Source organism: Chanodichthys erythropterus, chromosome 16 (assembly GCF_024489055.1).
Source record: "Chanodichthys erythropterus isolate Z2021 chromosome 16, ASM2448905v1, whole genome shotgun sequence".
Taxonomy (NCBI): Eukaryota; Metazoa; Chordata; class Actinopteri; order Cypriniformes; family Xenocyprididae; genus Chanodichthys; species Chanodichthys erythropterus.
The window spans coordinates 20,920,562-20,947,625 of record NC_090236.1 but is presented as its reverse complement, the minus strand read 5'-3'; the positions used below and the strand labels follow the sequence as shown (position 1 = coordinate 20,947,625).

At 35.7% G+C, this 27,064-nt stretch overlaps 1 protein-coding gene across 8 annotated transcripts in view; it reads left to right on the top strand.

The window, feature by feature from the left end:
• prkag2b (protein kinase, AMP-activated, gamma 2 non-catalytic subunit b) overlaps positions 1-25,448 on the top strand; it is a 41,303-nt gene extending 15,855 nt beyond the window's left edge. For 6 of the 8 annotated variants that reach the window (XM_067363778.1, XM_067363776.1, XM_067363777.1 and 3 more), the window contains 13 exons: positions 7,139-7,350; positions 9,591-9,642; positions 9,941-10,050; positions 12,000-12,081; positions 12,538-12,596; positions 15,694-15,739; positions 16,968-17,022; positions 17,344-17,470; positions 17,647-17,812; positions 17,956-17,993; positions 19,429-19,575; positions 21,559-21,652; positions 23,931-25,447. In XM_067363778.1, coding sequence (XP_067219879.1) covers positions 7,139-7,350; positions 9,591-9,642; positions 9,941-10,050; positions 12,000-12,081; positions 12,538-12,596; positions 15,694-15,739; positions 16,968-17,022; positions 17,344-17,470; positions 17,647-17,812; positions 17,956-17,993; positions 19,429-19,575; positions 21,559-21,652; positions 23,931-23,962 — 1,220 coding nt within the window. In that variant the 3' untranslated portion in view covers positions 23,963-25,447. Of the gene's footprint in view, positions 1-7,138; positions 7,351-9,590; positions 9,643-9,940; positions 10,051-11,999; positions 12,082-12,537; positions 12,597-15,693; positions 15,740-16,967; positions 17,023-17,343; positions 17,471-17,646; positions 17,813-17,955; positions 17,994-19,428; positions 19,576-21,558; positions 21,787-23,930 lie in introns of those variants that run through there. The other 2 variants (XR_010891995.1, XM_067363782.1) reach the window with 2 other exon arrangements.
• The last annotated feature ends 1,616 nt before the right edge of the window (positions 25,449-27,064 follow it).

Genomic DNA, 27,064 nt, shown 5'->3' with positions numbered 1-27,064 from the left:
CAGTTGGCAAAACATGCATACTATATTAAGAATGTAAATGTAAGAATCTTGAGAATTGCAGTCATGTGACATGTAAAACTTGATTTTGGACATTCTTGAAGGTGATGTAATTTTTTCAAAAAAAATGCTGGGTTAAAAACAACCCAAGTTGGGTTGAAAATGGACATCCAGCGGTTGGGTTAAATGTTTGCTGGGTAGTTTTATTGAGTAACTGGATAACTCAACTGTATTGCTTGCTTTAAAATGAACCCAAAGTATGTTGAGAATTAGGCTAACATGTATTAATATGTTTTAAAAAAAAAACATTGCTTTATTAAATTGCTTATTAGTAAAGGTTCAGCTTTTGATTATTATTGTTGCCTCAAGTAATTATGTGTCTGATTTTTAATTTCAACCTGTTTTGGATTCATTTTAAGCCAGCCATATAGTAATTTTTAAACAATAGATGGGTTTGTCCATTTTTAACACAACTTGGGTTGTTTTTAACCCAGCATTATTTAGTGTACAACCAAGAAAGCTGTTCGTAAGTTGATTTCCCATAAAAATATAAACACTACGCCACTATCAAAACATTATCCTGCTTGTTTGGGTGTCCTGACCAGCCCAACATAGCGATAGTGATATTAGCTTAACCATTGGTGCAAGTTTGGAGCGGGACTGTCTATTGGCTGAGCAATGAAAGACAAGGGTAGTGTTGGAGAATCTGTTTGGAAAGCCTATATTTTTGCAATAATTTGTATGGTGCTGCTAGTAATGTAGAAATTTAACACCGCACCTTTAAAGAACAACTACATTTGGTCTTAGCTCAACGTATTACGGCAGTCAGTTTGTATTGATCTACTGCATGTCCAGTATGTCTGGATACACGTACACATGCACTGAATCATATGATGGGTCACATTATATCAGCCTGACTGGAGAGTTGTATTAGAGTCGCAGTAGTGTCCTAAGGGGCTTTGCTGTGTGTCACATGAAATGGTGTTCCTGACGCATTTCGAACAGGTTCAGATTGCCTCACCAGTCTGTCAGTTTAAAGTTTTATTCAGGTTAATGTTCATGCTTAGGATATAGGTTTTAAGGATAAAGGTATAGTACTAAGATTGTCAGATGATTTTTAGAGCCAGTATGTTTCCTGACTGACTCTGACTGATTATTTGCTGAATAAGAGCCATGGAAGTGTCTGAAAGCTTTAGCCTCCGTTTCTCAAGTTCCAGCTGTTGAAAGCATGATACTCAATAGTCTTCTTGCTCAATATAGTTAATGTGGTTAAGTTATTAGGATGTGCTGTGTGCAATAGCTTGTAGGAAGGTGTTGATATTAATGTTCTCATTTGTAGCATGACAGTTACTCAAATAACTGAGAAAGATGAAAATATAATATAAAACTACATGCACACAATTAGATAAGATGACATTAATTTCTTCAAAGGGGACAAAGGTTTTGTGGCTATCTTTCAAACTATAATTGCATCATTATTATTGAATTGAATTAAGACATGCAGTCATCCTTCAGGTTTTACATAACATTGTCATGACAGCAACTGCATAATCTGCATAATCAACTGCATAATAGTCATAACATAAAACCAGAATCCCTCACTTAACATTACCATGGAGAGTAGTCTGACTGGTCTGAGATCAGCATACCAGCATACATACTGGAGGTCTGACCCTGTGCTGTGAGTGAGAGTTATCTGCCCTCGTGGAATGTGTAGCAGTGGCAAGGCTAAAATAAGAAGCTAACGCAGCAACACACCAAACAGGTCTAAGCCAGCTGGGAGAATGTGGCTAAATGTCAGGAGATAGCTAGGAACCCAAACTCATGTTTATGTGCACACATATTGGCTTTTAATGCTTACTGCCCACATATGATTTATATGAGAAGTGTAATTTGGGTCCAAGCTCAATAGAGATCGATATTAGAAAGTTGCTGTACTGTACCTTCATCCAACAAGCATCCTTCAGTGTGTGTTGCTACTAGTAGCATCATAGATATAGTAAGGATCTCAGCACAGCTGTTCTTATGAGCTCCTCACATCTACTGACATAAATCAAGCGGTGGCAGAGAAAGCTTATAGCGTATTCGTGAAACCACCTAGCCAGTGTGCTGGAGGGAGAGGCCTGGAGAGAAGAAGAAGCTATTAGGAAGAAGACTTAAGATGTGGTCACATAAGCTAAATTTTGGCAAAATTTCATGGGCAAAAAAAGTCCACTGTCAAAAACAAGTGTTGCAGGGATAATATATTTTTGTAGGCCAAAATCTAGAAATAAGTTCCAGTTCCATCACCCTGAAGTGGGTATTTAGATTTTTTTTTTTTTTTTTTTTGTTAAATGCCTGAAATAAGGTCTATGGATTAACACAAGCTTGTCATTAATTTCTCACACTCATGTCATTCCAAACCAAACCCTTAAGACTTTCGTTTATCTTCGGAATCCATATGTATTGAGCGGTTTGGTCTAAATTTTCAGAAGAGACATGATCACTTTATATGATAAACAAATTGAATTTAGGCTTTTATTCACATATGAACATTCATCAACGCACACATCAGTTGTGGTAAACGGAAGCTCAAGCATGTTTGATTGAAGTATGCGAGAACCAATTTTCATGTCACGCAGCATGTTCGAGCTTCCAGAAGAGGTTTGTTCTCACGTGTCAAGCGGGTTCCGTTGAGCTTCTGTTTATGTTCGCTGATCAAGGTTTATATGTGACTAAAGGCCTAAATGAAATCTCTCTTAAGAAAATTTGGACTAAACCACTCAATAGGTTGTTTGCACATGACGTCACAGCAGCAGCGTGAATGAGTCTGGAGGGCAGGGAGTGATGTTTCTATATAGGAATCCTATCAAAAACTCAAAATTTGTATGTTTTGTGTTGTTTATGATTGCTCAAATCGATAAAATCGAGAACCCAGAAGGTGTTTATATCATTTACATAACTTATACCGTTTTTTATAACTTATATCGTTTTTTCAACAACTTTAAAAGTTGTCGCCTTTTAATAGCGTTTTGCGTCTGCTGGTACTGAAATGAAGATTTACTGCTTACCTTATTTGTTTTTGACTTGGTTAAATATCCACATTCTTCATGGTATCGTTTGAGAGAAGCTATTTTATCCAATTGAATGATAATTTGGTGTTTTCACTTAAGTTTTGTAGTATTCCGTTCGTGAACAATGTTGATCTGGTTACCGTGAGAACAGTGTCACGCGCTGCTGCTTCAGCCATCATATGGTAGAAAATGTCCAAATAAATAAATGTTTAACAAGCTGACATTAGTTGATTCAACAACAATCCGCACCTCCTCAGTCTGCTTCCCTTAGTGTGTTTTTACATGTATAAAAGGCAACAATTGTATTACACCGTCCAGTTTTTTCCCTGAACGATGACGTGAGCTCCTGTTGCGATTCTCGATTCAGCATAAATGACCTACAATGGCGAAAGAAAATCTAAATACTGCCCTAACTTCACTAGTAGAAAGGAAGCGCGATATAAACAAACCCAGACTAGAACTGAATGCGGCGTGACTGCAGCTTCACATTCTCTACATTTACCTCCTCGATGGCAGGAAAGTCTTTCAATTCAGTGGAAAAGTCGCTCATCTTCATAACATAAAGATCGTGTCCAACATATGTTGTGATTTTCTGTTTATACCTTTCTAAACCAGCACAGAAAGGACTTTTCTCCATCTCTTCCATTCTAATTTTCACTGCTTGCCCTCCACCGGTATTTCGCGCATCACCAGAACCACGTGATTGCAAACAACCTATTGACCCTTCGCTGTGAGTTTGATTGAAAGGCGATCTAACCAATCATAACCCTGAATCCGCCTTTATGTCCAACAAAAGCAGTCAGGACAGTTAGTAGATTAACGTCGGTGGACTTGAACTTGAAAAATGGCTCTGACGTCTTTCTGCGGTTGAAACATTCATGTTTATTTGGTGCTATAGATTAACTAGTAGGAAGAGATGATCGGTTCACGAGCCGCTTGAACTGAGGTGCTACAGCGATCTGTCATGACATATTAAAGAGCCACAGAACGGTATTTGTTTAAATTTCTATAAAAATTACCAAATTTGAGACTTTTTTTAATATCAAAAGTAACCTGCTCTGTCTTGTCTGACGACGCGTTGTCAGTGTCCTCGTTGCTCCGCGATGTATTTTTCACTGCGTGAGAACACGATGTGTGGCATGGCTTGTCGGACATAGCAACAGTAACTAAAGGGAGGCGGAACGGTCAATTCATATGGATTAGTTTTTTACGATCTCTTTATGAACTTTTTGAAGCGTCAAAGTTTCAGTTGCATTGCTATCTATGGAGGGACAGAAAGCTCTCAGAAGCTCTTCATCAAAAAGATCTTCATTTGCATTCTGAAGATGAACGAAAGTCTTACAGGTTTGGAACGACATGAGGGTGAGTAATTAATGACAACATTTTTATTTTTGGGTGAACTATCCATAATGACTCTATGACATAAATACATTGGTAATACCCCCTTGTGATGAATTTAAAGCTTTTACCTTTTTTTAAAAGGAAGTTGCTAACATGAGTAAATAGGATTACAGAAGGAAATGAAATGCTATCACGCCACACAGGAAAATTCACTAGTTCTTGTAAACTGTTCTAACTCAGACCTTCAAGGAAAATGTTTTTAAAAAAGTTTGTCCAAAGCTTAATTATGGTCACGTTGAAGTCATACAACCATGATGTAGTTTGCTTATAGTCTACATTTAGCTTTTTACTTGTGCTGATTGTATTTAGGCTTCAAAACTGGAGCAAAACAAGTGCAGGATTGGACACCTCTGTTTTAGAGACAGAAGTGCTGCTGTCTTGGAGGTCTAGGAACAGGCCATTTTAAAGGAATAGTTCAAAAATGACTTTCTTTCTTCTATGGAACACATACAGTAAGAACATATTTTGAAAAATGTATGGGCAAAAGCAGTTTTTCAGAAACAATGAAAGTCAATGGGGTCCTTTTCAAACTGTGAACTACGGGTTATCATCGTTCTTAACCCCATTTCACACTTGTAATTTAGAAGCAGGGTTTGCATCGCTTTTTACCCAGGGTTATGAAACCCTCCTCTGGAGCAGGGTTAGCACAGCTTTTGTAGTGTTAACCCCACATTGCGGTGCAAAACATGTACAGTGTAAAGCGATGCAGTGTTAGAATGTTACAACTAGATGCTTGGCAACAGACAACCAATAGTGGTTTATAAGCAGTCGTTTCTGCATTTGAGGGCCAAAATGTCAAATGGTGACAAAAATATGTGAAATGGAGCCAAGAAGCGACATATGAGTTTTATTCCTACCTTTTATAGTCTGAAAAGTCCATTCGGGAAAAACTTGATAGTACAGAAACCCAGTATTTAGAAATGTACAGTGTAAAACTTCAGCTTATGAATTTCCCACAGAACATTTTGGTTGTGAAACATCAGTAGATCTGTAGAGCATAGGGACCTGCTGTAGCCAAATGCCTCGATAGCAGAGATACATGAGCGAGGCCCTGACCTGAATATATCCAGTTGCTTCTACCCTCAGCTGAATGAATGTCCTGATATCTTGATCATGCTCCATTCTAAAGCTTTAAAGATTCCTCAGAGCACATATCCTTTTGATCATGATATGGCAGTATTAGTAGAGGCTGGTACAGTAATTTTTCAGTGCATGTTTTGTGTCATGCAGTACACGAGGGGTAATGTCAGGACTGTCATATGAGACACACCTGTTTGCTGTGGTATCTCTGATGAATCCAGCTCTAAACACAAGTGATTAACTCTATAGTAACATTGAATCAAAGGAATGTTCTGGGTTAAATACAAGTTAAGCTCTGTCAACCACATTTGTGGCATAATTTTGATTATCACAGAAAATAATTTAGAATTGCATTTACATTAAGACATACCTCTTGGAACATTATATAATAAACAATCTCCATCAATAAACCCTTTAGCTTTTGCTTTTGGTTACCAAACAGGACTGTTTATGCAAATTCATGGGAATGACGCTGGTAGAGCAAAACCAGAATTTAATTAAAATGGAATGGTGTCCCCCTTCAAAAAGAGCAGCTTAGACAACTTTAAATCCCAAATAATGCATGAGTTGCACTCAATTTTATATTCATGTGCTTTAATAAAAGGATAAGCTTCACAGTTCTGCTTTGAAACTCTCCACTGGTATCATCTTGTCTGATTTACGTTCATTGCAAGTGCTGTAATCACAATGTTTGCTTCTTTTTTTATTTTAGTTCTTTTTATTATTATTATAAACTACCATTTAAAAGTTGGGTCAGATTTTTTTTTTTTTCTTTTGTATTGTAATTTAGCGAGGACACATTACATTGATCAGAAGTTATCGTAAAGTCGACCACGATAGCCTCGTTGGCAGCATGCGCCGACACAGTGCCATTGCATTTCGGGTGACCTGGGTTCCAGTCCTGGCTCGCAAATCTTTCCCAATCCCGTCCCCTCTCTCTCCCCCACTTCACTTGCTGTCTGCTTACTGTCTTGTCATAATAAAGGCAAAAACGGAAAAAAAAAATCTTTTTAAAAAAAGGGACTGTAAAGACATTTACAATATTTTTTTTCAAATAAATACTGTTATTTTACCTTCCTTTTACTATTACTATATTATTTTACTTACTATTTATCAATAATAAATTATTTCTGAGCTCTATATTAGCAAATTAGAATGATTTCTGTAGGATCATGTGACACTGAAGACTGAAGTAATGATGCTAAAAACTCAGCTTTGCCATCACATGAATAAACATAAAAAAAATGTAAATATAAAAGAGTTATTAAAAAAAATCAATATTCCTTTTTTTACTATTATATTTTTAGTGTAATATTACTGTTTTTACTTTTTACTGATTAAATAAATGCAGCCTTGGTGAACATAAAATACTTTTCATTTTTACATTTTTTTTTTTTTTTTTTAAATCATACCAACCCCCTTTTTTTTCTTTTTGACTGCCTAATGTTGTTGTGGGAACAGAACAGTTCTTTCCTATGATGCCACAAATTTAGATTTGCACAAAATGGGCTACTCTCCTAATGTCACATCTGAATAAGGATTCTATTGAACTAAATACACTTTTCAAATTCAGTACTACATTGTCTTCTATATTGATTGTCTCACAGGCTCTGGGCTTTCAACTCCCCCCACCACCCCGACGCAGAGTCCAGTTCCACCGGTCTTCCCAATAGAGACCCCCAGTCCTGTGGAGCGTGTGGAGGAACGCCGTTCCCGCTCTCTCTCGTCTCCCCCTGACACAGGTCAGCGCTTCAGCCTGAGCACCTCCACCACCAAACCCCCTATCGCCTTGTACACCTTTAACTCTACCTCACGCCAGGTGAGTGAACATCTTCACATGTCCTTTCTGGGCTTTACAATAGTTTACCCTTGTCCCAAAGTAAAGCAAGTCATTTTTGCACCACTAGTGGCACCTGGTGGAAATGTATGTCTGAATGACTCAAGTGGGCCATAACAACTCTGTTATGATCAGTTTTGGCAGGGACCGGCTTCAACCAACCAATGGCATATTTATAAAAAAACACAAAAGATTTTGCTCATTTCCTACACTCACATAAAGTTTGATGTATCTTTCAAATTGTTGGGCATGGATGCTTTTTCTTGTTTAGATATGTTAGTAGCTCAAGCATCATTTATTTATGGACCGTTAACGTCACAGTGATTGATTTTTGTGTCAGCAATGTGTTTGTGCTCCATCTGTTGCAATTGAGCTCAAGTACAGGCACTCTTGACAATTTGATGATGCTTGCCTGTAATTGACAACTTTATATTTTGCACAGGTGACTTGTCACTTGCCCATAAATATCATCCACAAGGTCATCCACTGCATTTAGTCTGCTTCACTTGCATATCTTTAAATACAATAATCTGTGAAAATGTTTGTAAAATGACTTGTACAGTATGTGTAAACATTTATTGAGTTATAAAAGTTAAAATTTTACAGCTATGTAAGTATTTAAGACAATGATACAAACATGAGAAAATATTACATACATAATATATGTAGCCTAATAACACTTTTAATGTTTTTTTTGTTGTTGTTGTTGTTTTTTTAATTCTGAACCACAAACAATATGAACATGCTTATACAAATGGCACATTCACATTTTATGGAATTGAAAAATGAGGAACTACATAACAAAAATGAGAAGTAGAGATGCAAATTCACAGTTATAATAAAGTTTTACTTTATTGAGTTTCTTCTACTGCATATGTACTGCCCATGGGAGGATTTCTATTAAAACAAACAGATGTATACTTTTTGTTTTGTGGTGGAGAAAAAAAAAAAAAAAAAAATCACATAAAATGTTTTACAATCCATATTTATTTATTTTTGCTACTTTTCAGGTACCCTTTATGTATAGATTTTATTGTTTTACACCTATTGCAGACCTGAATGTAATCTTAAAATATGGCAACCATCATATATTATTGTTGCATTTAAAAGAAAAAGAAAAAAAAAACCTAAACAATTGTGAATAAACAGAAACTGTGATTTACAGCAAATATGACAGGCCCCCAGTTGTGGTGTCATTTGCATAATGACTAACAATTTTGTCCCTAATAAAGATTTATCAAAAGTTAGTGTACTTGTCTACCAAGGAGACAATGATGTCAGTGAAGATGTCACTTCCAATCAGATGCCAGCGATGTGTGAAATTAACCTCAGCAAAACAAATAGACTAAGTCAGCTGTTTTAATGCAAAACATGTTTAAAATTTATCTTCACCACACAATGTTATCAAACACATAATTTGGCATTGCTGTTAGACAAATTAAATGCACTTGTCTTAAGGGTTCAAAAATAGGTCGTAAGAGATTGATAAAACATCCTGTTTTGACTAACGTTAGGCTATTTATTAGTTTTTGTGGCTGGAACAGCAGGCTTCCATAAGACTTCTGGAAGATCCCCTTGTATTAAAACCTTAAAATAGAAAGTACCTTATTTCCTGCAGCTGTAACTGATCCATCATGTACTTTTTTGCAGCGACTTCCAAGTGGTATCGGATCTTTAAAAATGTTTTCTATGTAGGCGGCTCTCTAGGGTTTGAAACAAAGCCACAGTGGGTGATTTATGCATGATCAATGAATTCATAGTACGTTGTTTGATGCTTTCGCTTCATTGTCGTCAAAAGAGAGCGACAGAGCTTTAACTAGGGCAAAGTTATTGCTTCAGACGCGGAGTTGACATGGTATACGCTCAAAGTGAAGTAGGCTGCTTTACCTGCGCGTCGTGTGGTCTGAAGAATCCAGACGTAAAAGAAATCGATCGATTCGGAGCGTTCCACTGTCACCTCTGCGGGGAAGTCCGTCTATTAATATTTCACCACAGCGCGTAATGAATTTGTAAATGAAAGCTGTGCGTGAAAAACAGTATAAACTTAAGATCACTGCGTTCAATGTATTGACCAGACCTTGTTTTGGTTTTGACCAGACCGCTTGTTTGCAGATAAGCAGATTTAAAAATGGACGCTTCCACTCCAATAGACTTATAGGGTGATACTAACTTGAAGTAAGTGATTGTTGATGAAATAATCAGCCCGTGTCTTTGTGTTTTAGAGCTGCGTACTTGCTGAAGGCATGCTGGAAAAACTTGAACTTGATGATGAAGGTAAAGGATTACACTTATGTTCTGTATTGCTTGCTTATTTTATTTCATATGCAAGTTTATGGTCTATGAATAAATTTAATTTTAATTTGTTCTTATGTTTGTTGAATGTAGTGTTTTGTATGGGTTCTGGGGGAAAATAAGCTTTCTCTTCATAACAATTGCATTGTATATTGGTTTAAGAATACAAGTAATTTGATTTTTCTGAAAAAAAAAAATATATATATATATTATTCACACTTTTTAAGGATTAGAGTTAGGCAACTGCTAATGATTCTGATGATTTCTTCTCTATTTTCAGCTGCTGAAGAGCCAGACGGTGATATTTACATGCGCTTTATGAAATCCCACAAGTGCTATGACCTCGTCCCCACCAGTTCCAAGCTAGTGGTTTTTGACACTACACTACAGGTAACTACATCTTGAATGTCTTCTTTTGCCCAGTACAAGAACAAAAAGAGAACAGATGTCGGTATGGTGTTTTGGGTTGTGTTCAGAATGGGAAAGTATCTTACTACTTCCTGCATACTGTGCTGTTTACACTGTTTACTGCCTTCTATTTTACAAATAGTATATGAAACTTGGCAATTATACTATACACAACAGTAGTATGCTATATTGTTGTCACATGTCCTCTTTATTCTGTATGTATCATCCAGTTACCATCATCTTGGATTATCTAAATTTCTTAACTTTTGACATCCATTCAAAGAATTAGTTAAAATAGAGATGTTAAAAATCACAGCTGTAATTGCATCTGGCCCATTGATCACACTCAAATTGGTCAAGTCCATGCAGTTTGCTTGATTGTATAGGCCATTCTGGTAATCCATAAATGCAGAAAGCTGCATATTGTGCATAGTATACATACTAACCACTGCAGAAATAGAAAGAGTTTGGAAAAGAATCTACATATTAGTGTTCGTATGAGCTGTAGTCTTTCAGTTTTGCTTCACAGTTTAAACACATGATGTTTAAGTCATTGTGGTTAATGTTTCATCAGTAAATAAATCTTAGTTGGTGACTGAAATGGACGGGTCTCTTTGAAGTGTATGGGAAGTCATCATAAAGCTAGTTTGCTATGGTTAATCAGTAATCATGTGCCGTTATTAGATTTGGGGATAACACATCCTTATAACCTATTAACCTGTTGGATTTCCGCTGGCCGAGGGCAAGTTTGAAATATTAAAGGCTTAGGGAACAGAAGATGAGTGAAATTTAATGCCTGGAATTTATATAGGGGGAATGACATGATGTACTTATTGTATTCCTTTGAATGAAAGTGTTCGAAACGAGGAAGTGTTCTGCCTATATACATTCATATAAAATTGAAAAAGCCTTTATAATACTTTTGAACTGCCTTTATAATACAATCCAAGTTCATTTTTAATGGATAGCTGAGCTGGTCTAAATTGGAGACAATTTGTGTTAGAAATGTTGCGCCCAGGGCCCAAAATGTGGCATATCTGAGTAAATAATAGCATTAGTGAGTAAATAAAACGTTACACACCAGTGGGCCGATGACTTTATTTGGAAATTGCAATGTCTCATGGTGTAAGTTAAATGAAGAATGAACCACTTGCTGATGTAAGTGACTTTTTAAATTCAAAAATAGAAACTGGAGTCTACTAAAGAGAATTTTCTTTCACTTCTAACATCTTCGTCATCTTGATCTAGGATGCATTATAGATGGAATATTCTTTGCATTAAACCATTAAATAAAAGTTTAATTAAGTTTTTAATTATAAAGCTCATTTCCCAACCTCAAGGTCGCTTTTCAATAAATAAGCATATTGTATGAAGTAAATGAAGAAAATGAAGAAGAAAATGCAGAGGAGGAAAAAAATTACTTGGACAGTTGGAACAGTTTCACTCCCTGGCTTATCTTATATGATGCTGCAAGAGACTAATCCTGTTGTTAAATGGAAAGATATATGTCTTCATCCAGGGTTCCTCAAATCTGGTCCTGGAGGGCCACTTCCCTGCAGAGTTTAGCTGAAACCCTAATCAAACCCGCCTACCTGTGATTTTCTAGTCACTCTATTCCTTGACTAGCTTGCTCAAGTGTGTTTGATCAGGGTTGGAACTAAACTCTGCAGGGCATTAGCCCTCCAGGGCAAGATTTGAGGAACCCTGTCTTAATAAATGCAAAATACAACTTTATGGCTGGTAAGAATTGTTTAAGGCCAAATTTTTATTGTCAGGTGTGGACTTTTTTTTTTTTTTTTTTTTAGAACGCTGGTTGCACTCAACTCATTGTCTCCTGTGATTTTTGGCTCACATGACCAGTTCCTCCAGACGTGTTTTTAAAGGCACCTAAAAGAAAAGCATTGTTTTGTGAATTCTTTGTTCTTTGTTAGGTAAAGAAAGCTTTCTTTGCCTTGGTTGCTAATGGAGTTCGAGCTGCCCCATTATGGGAAACGAAAAAGCAAAGCTTTGTGGGTGAGCAATGATACATACACACACACACTCACACTCAAGCTTTTACCTGCATTTCTGTAGTTCTTTTCACTGGCGTTGTCTTTTTTTTTTTTTTTTTTTTTATCAGCTGTATAGACAGAAAATGTTTAACCTGCAAGTCAATTTACCTGGCATAGCAACTTACCAACTTAGTAATTAGCAATCGAATGAAAACATTGCTTCAGGACATTTTTGTTCACCTGTAACATAATTGGATATGCTTAGATTAGCTAGCTAACAATAATGTACCAAATTGGTTGAAATTCATTGCTGTCTCCTTCCTGTCTGGATTGTTTTGAATTGTAGTTAGATATAAGCAGGTATAGAACTTTGTGAATGATGGGTGAATTCTGAAGGCACAATTTCCCTGTAAGCCTACACATAAGTCAGCAAGCTAACAGAAGATTTTACTCTAATAATGGTATGTTTTCTTAATAGGAATGTTAACCATCACAGACTTCATCATCATACTTCACAGATACTACAAATCACCGCTGGTAAGTATTTAAGACTTCACAGAAACAGTGCTGATTTAGTGGCTTTTCAGATGTTCAAATGGAAGTGCAAAATCTAAAGATAAAAGTTTTGGCCATGCCATTTCTCCTGCATGTTATCACTTAAAGGTGGGGTAAGCCATTTTTCAAAAACTCTGTTGGACATTGTTGATATTTAACCCTTTGATGCACAAGCTATGAAAACCCCTTCTAATGCGCAACATGGGTCAAAAATGACCCGTATTCATTTCCTATGTAATTTCAATCATGGTTGAGTGTTTCTTTGCTGAATCTTTGAAAGAAATGTATTTTATCATTAATTTATTCCAGGTATTCCTTAAATATCTTGTTTTTGATTTACAAAAATCATTATGTTCATTTTTTCTTTCTTACTTTATAAACAAACACAGTTTTTGTCTGTCTACATCAATTTTACACACATGGGTCAAAAATGACCCGTATACATTTCCTATGTAATTTCAGTCATGACTAAGTGTTTCTTCGCTGAATCTTTGAAAGAAATGTATTTTGTCATTTACTTATTCCAGGTATTCCTTAAATATCTTGTTTTTGATTTTAACAAATCATTGTGTTTATTTTTTCTTTCTTTTTTTCATAAACAAACACAGGTTTTGTATTTCTACATCAATTTTACACACATGGGTCAAAAATTACCCATATAGAAACCTTTGCAAATTTTCGCAAGATGGAACATATTTACTGCAGACAACTGTTCATCCGCCACACATTTCATGTCTCGACATGGCTGCTTTTGTATATTTGATGGATGAAAGACATATAATATACAGCCTATTATATGAAATATAATATTTCATAATTTGTATTTTTTGTCATAAACAAATGCTACTGGTCACCTTTTACATCTATCAGTGTTCCTGAAAAGTAACCGTTTTGAACAAGGTTTCTGTCCAACAGTGAAAATATATAATAAGTGTATCGATCAACAGTGATTTTGAATTTCTTTATCTAGAGTGTTAATGGCTGGTCCTCAACAGAACTGAGGTGGATGAAGACATCACTGTAAAAAAAGCTGAAAGTGTACTTTGCGAACAGTCAAACGCAATTTAAATGTGTATGTGCAGGGTTGCACATACACAGTTACAGAAATCCGGCGGAAATTATAAAAAGTTACAAAAATCTGTATGCTGACCCTCACGTACACATAAAAAGTGAAGTATACGTTGGCCTTTAGAAAGGTAATGACACACACATTCAAAAAAATTCATTCAAAAAGAAAGGAAAAATTAAAATAAGGATTTGGTTATTGAGTAATAGATGGAATAATGAATGATAAAATTAATTTATTGTAATATATGCGATATAGAAAATAACTAATTCGGGTCACTTTTGACTCATGTTGTATTTGTCCAAAACTGTTACATTTCAGGAACGCTGACAGACATAAAGGATGACCAATTGCATTGATTTATGACAAAAAATTAAAAATTATGAAATATATAGCCTAATATATTAAATATAATAAGACTTACATCCATCAAATATACAAAAGTAGCCTTGTTAAGATGTAAAATGTGTGGCAGATGAACAGTTGTCTGCAGTAAATATGTTCCTACTTGCAAAAGTTTGCAAATCTTAAAGATTTCTATATGGGTCATTTTTGACCCATGTGTGTAAAATTGATGTAGAAACTGTGTTTGTTTATAAAGTAAGAAAAAAAAAATGAACATAATGATTTTTGTCAATCAAAAACAAGATATTGAAGGAATACCTGGAATAAATTAATGATAAAATACATTTCTTTCAAAAATTCAGCAAAGAAACACTCAAGTCATGACTGAAATTACATAGGAAATGAATACGGGTCATTTTTGACCCATGTCTGTAAAATTGATGTAGACAGACAAAAACTGTGTTTGTTTATAAAGTAAGAAAGAAAAAATGAACATAATGATTTTTGTCAATCAAAAACAAGATATTTAAGGAATACCTGGAATAAATTAATGATAAAATACATTTCTTTCAAAGATTCAGCAAAGAAACACTCAACCATGATTGAAATTACATAGGAAATGAATACGGGTCATTTTTGACCCATGTTGCGCATTAGAAGGGTAGTGATACAAAAATGATTTTTATTAAAAAAGTAAGAAAGAAAAAATTAAAATGAGGATTTGTGATGATCAAAAACAAGTTAATTGAGGAATACCTGGAATACTGAACGATTAAAATAATTTCTTGCAAAGATATAGAAAATAAAAACTCAGCCGGGTCATTTTTGACCCATGTTGTGCATCAAAGGGTTAAAATCAACCCAAACAAACCCACCCCTCTCTTCATTGCTCCAAAACTCACCCTCCAATCCTAACCACCCTGCTCCGAGTCGGTCTCGAACACCGGCCCGATCGTTGCTGGCAGACGAGGCGAGTGCACTGACAATGACGTTAAACACTGCATTCTCTAGCGCTCGTCTGTGTGCAGTGGTTTACCTGCACAACTCTCACTATCTGGCCACTGTGTCACATGCAATGTGTGAGTGGATGTCTATCACAGCTGACGAGCAACAAAATGCTTCACGAAAAATAAAGCACAGATGATGAACAAACGACAAGGAAGCACAAAAAATGAACGTACAGTACACATAAATAAATACAAACAAGAGTTTGTTGTTAGTTGCCAACAGCACAGCAGCTCCAGACAATCATGACACTCAAACCCAGTGTCACTCACATGTGAAGCGGAATCAAAGCAGCCTCCGCGTCTGTTTTCAGGCCTTTCTGCTTAGCTCTCTCCAGCGCTGGAAAGCTTTTCTAATATTAACATGGGTCCTAAAGCTTTTGTACTTACTCCAGTGATACTCTTTTGAGCTTTTTTTGTATTGTCTCATCTCTCTTTCTGCAGTTTTTCTTCAAATCTCCCTCTTGCTCATTCTCTCTCCTCGATCGTCATGCTCCCCTTAATGCTGATTGGTTACACGTTTGTAGTTGGTGTCGGCCCAACTAACTTCCAAACAGTGTTTTTGAAAAATGACTTACCCCACCTTTAATGAAATGTTCACCTAAAAAGAGCAATGTTTGTCTTATTTAACATTTTAAGTCATATTCTGTAATATATGCCTCAGGTGCAAATATATGAACTGGAGGAGCATAAAATTGAGACTTGGAGAGGTAAATATGTTCACTATTTTCATTGTCAGTTCACCACTGCTTACACTTATTTATGTAACTATGTCACACAATAGGCTTGTATAACAGTGTTTCTCAAACTGGGGTACGTGAGGTGACAAAAGGGGGTACGCGAACAAAATGCGGAGTAACGTTAGTTAATTTAACTCTACCATACCTTAAAATAATATTAAAACCGAGCATGTATTTCTAACTGGCAAAATGCCTTAAATCCATTACATTTAATAAAATGTACCTCATGTTTTGTAGTCTAAAATGATGGCATCCACACAAGCAGCATGCATATGATAGACTTCGTGCCGAATCTGCTGCCTTAAATTGCGCTAAATTACTGCCGTTCTCGACAATGCACCTTTGTAAAAGTGGGAATTTAGCGCTTGCATGAAGAACAAATATAGACACAGATAGTGGATTTATATCAATTTAAGACTCAAACTTTCTTCGATACAAAAACATACCTTGTGTGAGTTCTTGTATTTATTGTTGATAACAAGCTAGAATGCAATTGTACCCAAATATCCACATGACTGCAAACGTGCATTATTATACAACAAGTCAAAAAACAAAACGTACATTTTAAACACAGTACTGTCAGTATTTACTCTATTTTGCAACGAAAAAAAATATTTCAAACGAAAACCAGAGCAGAACTACAACACACGAATGCGGCTTTGAACGAATCGTGAGAGTCAATGATTCAATGAATCATTTACAGCCACTTGTTCGTTACTGAATGAAAGAGACTTGCTGCCACCTACTGGCGGTTTTAGTTTAATATTTAAAAGTATCACTTTGTTTTACCATCATTGCATATTTCTCTATTAAACATTTTTTTTATTTAAAACATTATTTATTTTATAAAGTTATTAATAAACGTAAAAATATGCACTGGAAAATTAATTTAGGGGGCAAATATTGTCCCTTAATGGTAAAGGTGTGACTGCAGTTGAAGTGGAAGAGAGGGGGTAAGCAGAAGGTCGGGAATCCCTTCAGGGGGTACTCCACGCTAAAAAGTTTGAGAACCACTGATATAACGGATAGTACACCTGAAAATGAAAATTATGTTATTATTTACTCACACCCATGTATGGAAATTTAAATAACACAAAAAAATGGAAATACATGAGGGTAAGTAAATAATGACAGAATTTTCACTATTGGCTAACTTTAAAGTGTTTTCATTATTTTTCATTTCTGTTTATACCAACAGAACTTTACTTGCAAGAAACTTTTAAACCCTTAGTCAACATATCTCCAGATGCAAGGTGAGACACTAGGTCATATTTTTGTAGACTGTGTTTTATCATTTTCATTGCATGACGCATGAACCAATAGGAAACTCAGAAGCGAAGACCAGGAGACTCAGGTGTATCTTCAGTAGGATTCTTTACCTTAGTTTTTCAAGTGATGCTATGTCAGGACATTCACACAATCATCTCTTCGGTTCATGGGATCATTCCCTCAAAATTACCTTGAACCAAATTCAGTAATTATTTCAGATTTATTTGCAGACTTAATCAGCAGAGCATCCAAAATATTTGTAATAATGTTTGGTTTCTTGTAACTCTTTGCTGTTTTTCCCCCAGTATATTTGATGCTGTTTACTCACTCATCAAAAATAAGATCCATCGTTTGCCAGTGATTGATCCAGTCACAGGAAACGCCCTGTATATCCTCACTCACAAGAGAATCCTCAAGTTTCTGCAGCTCTTTGTGAGTATACCACTTCCTTTTGGCTTACTGATCTTTTATGCATACAACTAATATTCTTTTAAAAATGGTTGTTACTGGGAACACAACTACTAGAGAAAGGTTACAGAAAAGTATCCTCTAATCATCCTGCGTTATGCAGCGTCCTGTGTGCACTCATGGTGTGTGTGATCTTGTAGGTGTGTGAGATGCCTAAACCAGCCTTCATGAGGCAGACTCTGGAGGAGCTGGGCATTGGCACGTACAGCAACATTGCTTTCATTCACCCAGATACACCCATTATTAAAGCACTGGGCATGTTTGTGGAGAGGAGAGTGTCTGCCCTGCCAGTGGTGGATGTCACAGGTAACAACACACATTGTTAACTTTTCTGTCGGTTTGTGTAATCATTTTTTTGTGAAGCCTTTCTTAGAAACTATTTTTCATTGTACAAAACTTTGAAGGTCAAATCTTTCTCATATTTGCTTTTCATCTTTTTTCTCCCAAAGGAAAGGTTGTGGACATTTACTCCAAATTTGATGTCATTGTAAGTTTTGCCTTTGATATACTACTTATAATATAAAATACAACATTTTTGTTATGAAAGTGATGCTTTGTGATTTGTAATAGAAATCTTATATAACGTAGTAAATGTATTTACTGTCACTTTGATTAACTGAATGCATCCTTTTCTAAATAAAAGTATTAATTTCTTAAAGCATTAGTCCACTTTCAAATAAAATTTTCCTGATAATTTACTCACCCCCATGTCATCCAAGATGTTCATGTCTTTCTTTCTTCAGTCAAAAAGAAATTAAGATTTTTGATGAAAACATTCCAGGATTTTTCACCTTATAGTGGACTTCAATGGCCTTCAAACGGTTGAAGGTCAAAATGAGCCCTTTGAAGCTGCAATGAAACTGTCATTTTGACCTTCAACCGTTTGGAGGCCATTGAAGTCCACTATAAGGTGAAAAATCCTGGAATGTTTTCAACAAAAACCTGAATTTCTTTTCGACTGAAGAGAGAAAGACATGAACATCTTGGATGACATGGGGGTGAGTAAATTATCAGGAAAATTTTATTTGAAAGACTAATCCTTTAATATATATATATATACAGCCCAAACTTTTGAAAAGTAGTTATTGGACATTATTCATGAAGCACTTTGTGTATATCGTTCATAAATCTATTCATATGTCCCTTAAAGGTGCAGTGTGTAAATTTTAGGAGGATCTATTGACAGAAATGCAATATAATATACATAACTATGTATATTAAGTGGTGTATAAAGACCTTACATAATGAACCTTTAAGTTTTTATTACCTTAAAGAGACAAACTGCTCTACAGAGCATGTTTCGTCACTATGTTGTTGTTGAACTTCTTCATTGTTTTTAAAGGCAGCTTCCATTGTCACTATGTTGAATACGCACGAAGAAGTAGTAGTAGTTGTCGTCTGGTTTATTAGAAGCAGAGACTGTTCTTTGTTAGAAGTAAGAAGAAACCTCATTGCTTGATTAACTACTCTCTGCTGTCTCAGTCGACGACATCTTTATCCCTTGTCAGCCACTGTAGTTTTTCTATGTGCTTCGAAAGGGAGGGGTGCGTGGTGGACTGAGCAATTTGCAACCTCGCCGCTAGATGCCGCTAAAATTTACACACTACCTTTAAAATAGATTTATATCCATTAAAGTAAATGTTTCAAATTATTATAAATATTATTTACATTGAAATTAATTCTGCTTGTCAGGAATAAGGTCTATTGGGTCAAAATGTAAATGTAAAAGTCACCTGCAGCTGTTTAAGAAAACTCTGTCAAATATGTATTCCCATACAATAAATACGCGATGGTGCATCACAACATGCATGTTTATTCATAAATTACTAATGATGTGTAGTTGTGTAGTGTATATTTCGGCTGTAAGCGGCTGTATCCCTATAGCGTCGTTCTATGTTCATTAGTGTTGTGGGTGTGTGTAGAACCTGGCTGCTGAGAAGACGTACAATAATCTGGACATCACCGTGACTCAGGCTCTGCTGCATCGCTCACAGTACTTCGAGGGGGTTATGAAGTGTTATCGGCACGAGACCCTGGAGACCATAGTGAACAGGATTGTCAAAGCTGAGGTGAGATTTACTCAGTGCACACATCCCCAACAGTAAACAAAACAGTTTAGACACTTTACTTCTCAAGTAACATATTTTTAATGATAAAGAAATCGCATTTGTGCTTTTAAATCCTCCAGTCTGCTTCCTTTATAAGTGCATTACTTTAAATGCCATTGTTTTTGTTTTTGTTTTTTGCAGTCTACTGCATGATTCAAAAGTATTTTCTTCTCTGGTAATCAACAGCATTTAAATTAATTTAAATACTCCATTAAAGTCACCATGAAATCGAAATGGACAATTCTTATTTTTATATTGCAGGAATATTGCAGTATTTAGTATAAATGTTTTATCCGTGCACATAATTTTTTTTATTTATTTATTTATTTATTTTTTATTTGTCCCTGTAATCTTCAATCAAAATAACTGTCCCTTCCTCTTGCAGTAACATCTCTTCTCTGGTGATGTTTTTTTTTCTGGCACAAGGGCAGGACAACCTGTCACTCACTTGACATTACAGCAATAGCAAACCACAACCATCCAATCAATTCCCCATAGACAAAATCAAGTCCCACCCTACATTTTTTTTTTTTTTTTCTTGTTCGAGAGACCGTTTCACTTGGGATGCTTTCACATTAGCACATTTGGCGCGCACCCGGGTTTGATTGACATCATAGTTCGGTAGGTTTGGATGATGTGAACACTGTCTTCTGAAATCGTACCCGAGTCTGCTTAAAAAGGGTGGTCTGGGGTGCGGTTCAAGTGAACTCCAGTACAGTTCACTTCTGATATGAATGCAAAAGTACCAAATTGCGGAAGTGATCTGCTACTAATGCCATATTATTTGATAGAAATGTGTGTTTGTGTTTCACTCACTTTCCTGACGAGCGTGACTGACGTGCTGCAAGCAGAGAGCTGTAGCGTAGCTTTTCTCATTTCTGCTCGCGCAATCGAACCAAGTGTGAAAGCACCCTTAGATGTAAGTCACAGTAGGGGAAGAAAAGACTATTGCAACTTCCACTTTAAATGCCAAACTCAAAACCATTTCATTTTGTTATTTCACTTAGAAATAACAAAATGAAGCAGTTAATTCAGGATTAGTTCACCCAAAAATGAAAATTCACCCTCAGTTTGTTCCAAACCCGTAAACCTTTGTTTATCTTTTTGGAACACAAATGAAGATATATTTTAATGAAATCTGAGCGATTTCTGTCCCTCCATTGACTGCTACGTGACTACTACTTTGACGCTTCAATAAAGAGATCATAAAACTAATCTATATGAATTGAGCGGTTTAGTCCAAATTTTCTGAAGAGACATGATTGCTTTATATGATGAACGGATTGAATTCAGGCTTTTATTCACATATAAACATTGATCAGCAAACATAAACAGAAGCTTAATGGAACCTGCATGATGCAAGAACAAACCTCTTCTGGAAGCTCAAACGTGCTGCGTAACACACGAGAATGAACCTCATTGGTTCTCACACGCGTCAAGCAAGCTTCCGTTTACCACAACTGATGTGTGTTGATGAAGGTTTATATGTGAATAAAAGCCTAAATTAAATCTGTTCAGCACACTGTGTCTCTTCAGAAAATTTAGGCTAAACCACTCAATTCATAGGGATTAATTTTACAATCTCTTTATGAACTTTTTGAAGCATCAAAGGGGTAGCTGCGTATGTCAGTGGAGTGGCAGAAATCACTCAGATTTCATTAAAAAGATCTTAATTTGTGTTCCGAAGATGACCAAAAGTCTTACGGGTTTGGAATGACATGAGGGTGAGTAAATGATGACAGAATTTTCATTTTTTGGTAAACTAACCCTATTTCAGGGCCGTTCACAAAGAACACATTTTACATTTAACTGTGCTGCATTTCCATTGTTTTCCTAGGTGAACATGCACCAGACAGACGTCTTTATCTGGTACCGTCACACGTGAATGCGTTCTAAAGTCATGGCGCTCAAGTTTTGTGTTTGTGTAATCTATGTGTCCTGCAGGTGCACAGGCTGGTAGTGGTGGATGATAACTCCAGCATCGAGGGCATCATCTCCCTGTCTGACATCCTGCAGGCGCTGGTACTCACCCCCGCAGGTATAGACGCACAGAATTCCTAATCCAACCCTCCATTTCACTTTCCTTTTCTCCTCTCCACTCTTCCCCGGACCCAATCTCCTCTCCTTGGACATCTACCACTCGAGTGTCCCTCTCTGACCCCCTGATCACAGGTACAGTGGATTCTGATTGGCTTGCTATGATTGTACTGAATGAGGCTGGATGTAGGCGTGTATTCCAAAGTGATACACATTGTGACGGCATCACTGCAAGCGTTTGTCTGGTACTGATTTTTTTGTAACACAGACAGCTTATATATGACTGCAAGTTGACCTGACAGACTCTGTCAATGGCAAACAAATCAATATGAGACAGAAATAGCTGTCTGGTTAAATAGTGATTGGAATACAGCATGTGCTCTCAGCGCCCCTTATGAAGCCTGCTGGGAAAACTGCATGAGACACTCCACATCTCTCACATGCTCCTCAGCATGTTGTCTTTAATGCCTTGAGCTGCTAGAAGCAACACTCTTTTGAAAGCAAAAATATGAAATGTAGATTGATGGAGAACCTGAAAATATGATGGAATTAAAAAAAAATAATGTTTTGTAGGCTAGAAAGTTATGGAAATAAAAATCTAATAAAAACTTTAAAAGCCATATAAAATTGTAGAAATTAAAAACCTTAAAGTTATGCAAATCGATACTATCGTAAAAAGTAACCGAAAAATTATGGAGATTAATACAATTGTAAAAAGTCATGGTGCTAACCTAAAGGGTTAAAAGGGTTAGTTCACCCTAAAAATGAAATTTCTGTCATTAATTACTCATGTTGTACCACATCCGTAAGACCTTCGTTCATCTTTGGAACACAAATTGAGATATTTTTGATGAAATCTGAGGGTATCTGATCCACACGTAAGCAGCAATGACACTGCATCTTTTAAGGTCCGGAAGGGTATTAAAAAACATCGATAAAACGGTCAATGTGACTACAGTGGTTCAACCTTAATGTTATGAAGTAACGAGAATACTTTTTGTGCACGAAAACAAAACAAAAGAACGACTTTTTCAACAATATCCAGTAACAGGCGATTTTAAAACACTGCTTCATGAAGCTTCGAAGCTTTATGAATCTTTTGTTTTGAATCAAACTGCTAAAGTCACATGAACCACTGAAATTTCAAAAGACTTATGACGTAACGATGCCTCGTTTAATGAAATCACGTGAATTTTGGCGTTCCGAACCACTGATTTGAAACAAATGATTTGTAAAGCTTCGAAGCTTCATGAAGCAGTGTTTTAAAATCGCCCGTTACTAGATATTGTTGAAAAAGTTGTTCTTTTGTTTTGTTTTTGTGCACAAAAAGTATTCTCGTCACTTCATAACATTAAGGTTGAACCACTGTAGTCACATTGACCGTTTTATCGATGTCTTTTAATACCCTTCTGGACCTTAAAAGATGCAGTGTCATTGCTGCTTATGTGTGGATCAGATACCCTCAGATTTCATCAAAAATACCTTAATTTGTGTTCTGAGGACAAACGACAGTCTTGAAGGTTTGGAACAGCATGAGGATGAGTACTTAATGACAGAAATGTAATTTTTGGGTGAACTAACCCTTTAAAGAAAATTCATGGAAATGATTAAAATTGTAAAAAAAAAAAAAAAAAAATCATGGGAAGGTTGTGGAAAAAAGTATTGTAAAAAGTGACAGAAAATTCCTGGAAATTAATACAATTGTAAAACTTTACAGGAAAGTCATGAAAATCTATTAATCTATTAATTAAAATCTACTATCATAAAAAGCCACAGAAAATGTATGGAAATTATAAGTGTTTTAAAAAGTTACAGGAAAGTAATGGTCATTGATAAAATCTTAAAGTTGTTGGAAATTTATGAAAAGTAAAATCATAATTCACTGAAAAGCATGGAAATGTAATTTGTCATAGGTCAGTCATGGAAATATATTTATTGAATTTACATTTTTATAGTTTCCTTCAGCTCTAAAATATTTCAAATTCACTAATTCTCAAATTATTTTTATAAAAAAATCATTTTTCAGTAATTGTGAAAAATGTAAATGTCGTTGGTTATTGGTCCAAAATTATTTGTGTAAAAACTGTTATAACCCATAGTTCATACTTTAGTTTTGAGCTTATTTGCATTCTGCTTAGTGATTTGAGTCTGCAATTACAGATTTGTTGCTGAGAGGGTTCAAAAAAATGAGTGTCTTAACTTGAGTTGTATTAAAAAAAACAGCACTGATTGACCGATTTATGTTTCACTAACTGAATTTCATATTATTTGCTCCACAGGTAGATGCAGAATGGACAGTGTGACCGAATGACAAGACATACAACTTTTTGGAGGTGAAAGAGAAACACAAGAAATTCAGAGAACCAAAAAAGTCCAGCCTGCATTCCTGGATACGGAGAAGAGGACAGCTGAAAGCATTTTAAATGCTCATTGAAGGGCTGAATGAAACCGTTTGAATCTGCAGCTGAAGGAATGGACATGTGATCATAATGCACACATTACTGGACATGTTTACGGTGGGCCAGTCCTGAGAATCTGCCGCTATACTGTACACTGCTTTAAATGCTGGGCATGTTTGCCTGGTCGTGCTGCTGGTTTTAGAGGCCTTCGCTGACAGAGCTATATCAGGCACAGGGAGGAAGTCTCCTTTTGTGTTCTAGCTGGGTCTGCGTGATATCATCAGGCACTGAAATCCACTCTTGACTGAGTGTTTGACGTGGAAATTTGCCTTAAATGAAGACCTCAGTGAGAGCTGATTGGAAAGGTTAACAGAGACCCACAGATGTGCATGTAAAAGTAGGTTTGTGATCCCTGAGCAATAGGCAAAAATTGCTTTTGGTTAAAAGAACCTGCTAGTAAATGGTGCAAATGTAGACTCTGTAGTCATGTGGCCATTATATTTCACCTCAAACTGAAAATATATATATATATATATAATCACCATTATTTCCATAACAATTATGTAATATTGAATAAAGCAGTAAAAAAAACATAATTCTTTTTGTCTTTTAAATTCTGCATAAATTTCAGGAATTAGAACAAGTACTAAAGAATATATTAGTTTACTATACAATTGTAAAGTGTACAGTAAGAGAATAAGACAATAATTAAAATAGCAGGGAAATGCACTTAATTATGCACTTAACTTAAATCATTAAAATAATGTAACGAGCAAAAAAAAAAAAAATCTGTGGTCCTGTTTCTTTCAATTTTGAGGTGATATGACCTGGACAAATTCTTGAATGAGATGCATCTGAGTACTGTTGATTTGCCTGTCAGCACTGGCCTATTAGGCTAATATGTCTACTGTATGAATTGTTTTTCACCTTGTTAGTCAGTGGAATAATGAATGTACTACCACACTGCGTACACACTGACTGTCATGGGCTGTATTTTTACTGGAACAAAGAATGTGTAATGAAAAGAGACTATATACAGAGCCTTATTTTTCTATCATGACTATCTCTAGTGTTTGGCTTGTGTGGGAAACCATGTGCACTACCTGTCTTAATGCACTAAAAGAGCATGAACGTCAAATGGCCACGCATCTTTGCACCCCAGTGATATGCTGAGCTACTGTAAATACAACATGTCATGTAATGGGTTCAAAACTGATAAATCATGTATTATTTGATTACATTTTTCATTATTATAACTGCTGTCAGTGAAATTTAAGACTGTTCTGTCCAGAAAGAAAGAAATGTACATTTTTGTACACAGAAATGACACTATTATATTTTTTATGTGGTTGAGCTAAAATATATTGATAATGCATTAATATTTGTCTGAGATTTATTTATTTGTGGTATGTCACTTGGTATGTCAGCGACTCTTTCTGCAGGTTACATTGTTATGCCAGTAGGTGGCGACAAGGGACTTTGAGTAAGCATTGATCTATACTGTGTCGGCGTTCTGATGTAGATAAACAGCGCAGGAGAATGACAGGGAAGAAAAGGGATTTTTGTACTTATAAGTATTCTCGTCGCTTCATAACTTTAAGGTTGAACCACTGTAGTAACATTGACTATCTTAACCATGTCTTTACTACTTTTCTAGACCTTGAATTTAGTAATTACTTTGCTTTCTCTTGGGGATTAGAAACCTCTCAGATGTCATCAAAAATAACTTAAAGGTGCGGTAAGTAGATTTTGAACAACGCTGTTGGATATTGTTGATTTGAAATCAACCCAAAGCAACCCCTCTCTTCATTGCTCTGCCTCCAAAACATAAATGTACAGTACACGAGTAAAAACTAAAAAGTGTTAGTTATTAGTCGCAAACAGCACAGCAGCTCCAGACAATCAAAACCTAGTGTCACTCACATGTGAAGCGGAATCAAAGCAGCCTCCACATCTGAGAGAGAACTCGTAGCTAATAACTTTTACTGCTGTTTAGGAGAACTGTGGTAAGATAAAATGTTTTGTGAATACAGCTCCAGATTTCTGAAATGGAAACAAGTCTACATTTCTAGTGCTGTATATAGTAGGAAGTGATCTGGATTACATACAGATGCGTAAAAATAAATTAATTACATTAGTTACATTTCTATTGATTACATGATTACTACTTAATATTCAAAAATGGCAGTAAAGTATTCCTATTTCAATGATTACCCATAATTCTTTAAATTTTATCATATAAATTTTCCTTTCTATGTTTGGAAACCCAGTTTTGTGGAATTGCACACACAAGACCGGCCACTAGTTAGACAGCTATTATAGGCTACATGGAAAATTGAGAGGCCACAGAAGTAAAATTTATTTTTAGTAAGTGTTTTATTTTGATTGTTTTTATTTTAAAAAATATTTTTAATATAACATTTTTAATATTTAATTGATGATAGGCTTTTCATCAATTTCAGAACCCCTAGTGAGAAACCCTGACATGTTTTATCACATTGTTGATAACCGAGTGGACAAAATTTTCTTTCTTTTTGCATTTTTATATCAATATGCTACAGGGTTATTGTATTCAAATCAATGTAATAATTGAGCTAGGTCAAAAGTAATCAGATTATATTAATGCAATAGGTTTTCATCGTGTAATTTGTATAAAGTTTAATATTTTACAATACAATAGTTTAATATTTTCACGAACTGTTTATAATCAGTACAGCTTACTTTCCAATGTTATTTTATGTTTGTGTTGGAAATGGATCTTTAATATCCCCTAGGACTTTTATTTTGTATTTTACTCATTTTGAGCACAAATTACTTACTTTCTGCAGATGCAAAAGGGGCACCAAAAGCCATCACAGACAAAAGGTGATAGCCTCGAGTATTATGTTTGTTTAACTACCAATACGGAGATCTGGAAGTGGCAGAAACCTCCGAGAACATTCGCTTAATTCATCTGATGTTCTCATCCTCTCCTTAAATGGCTAATAATACAATGTATATCCCTTTAGTTTTCG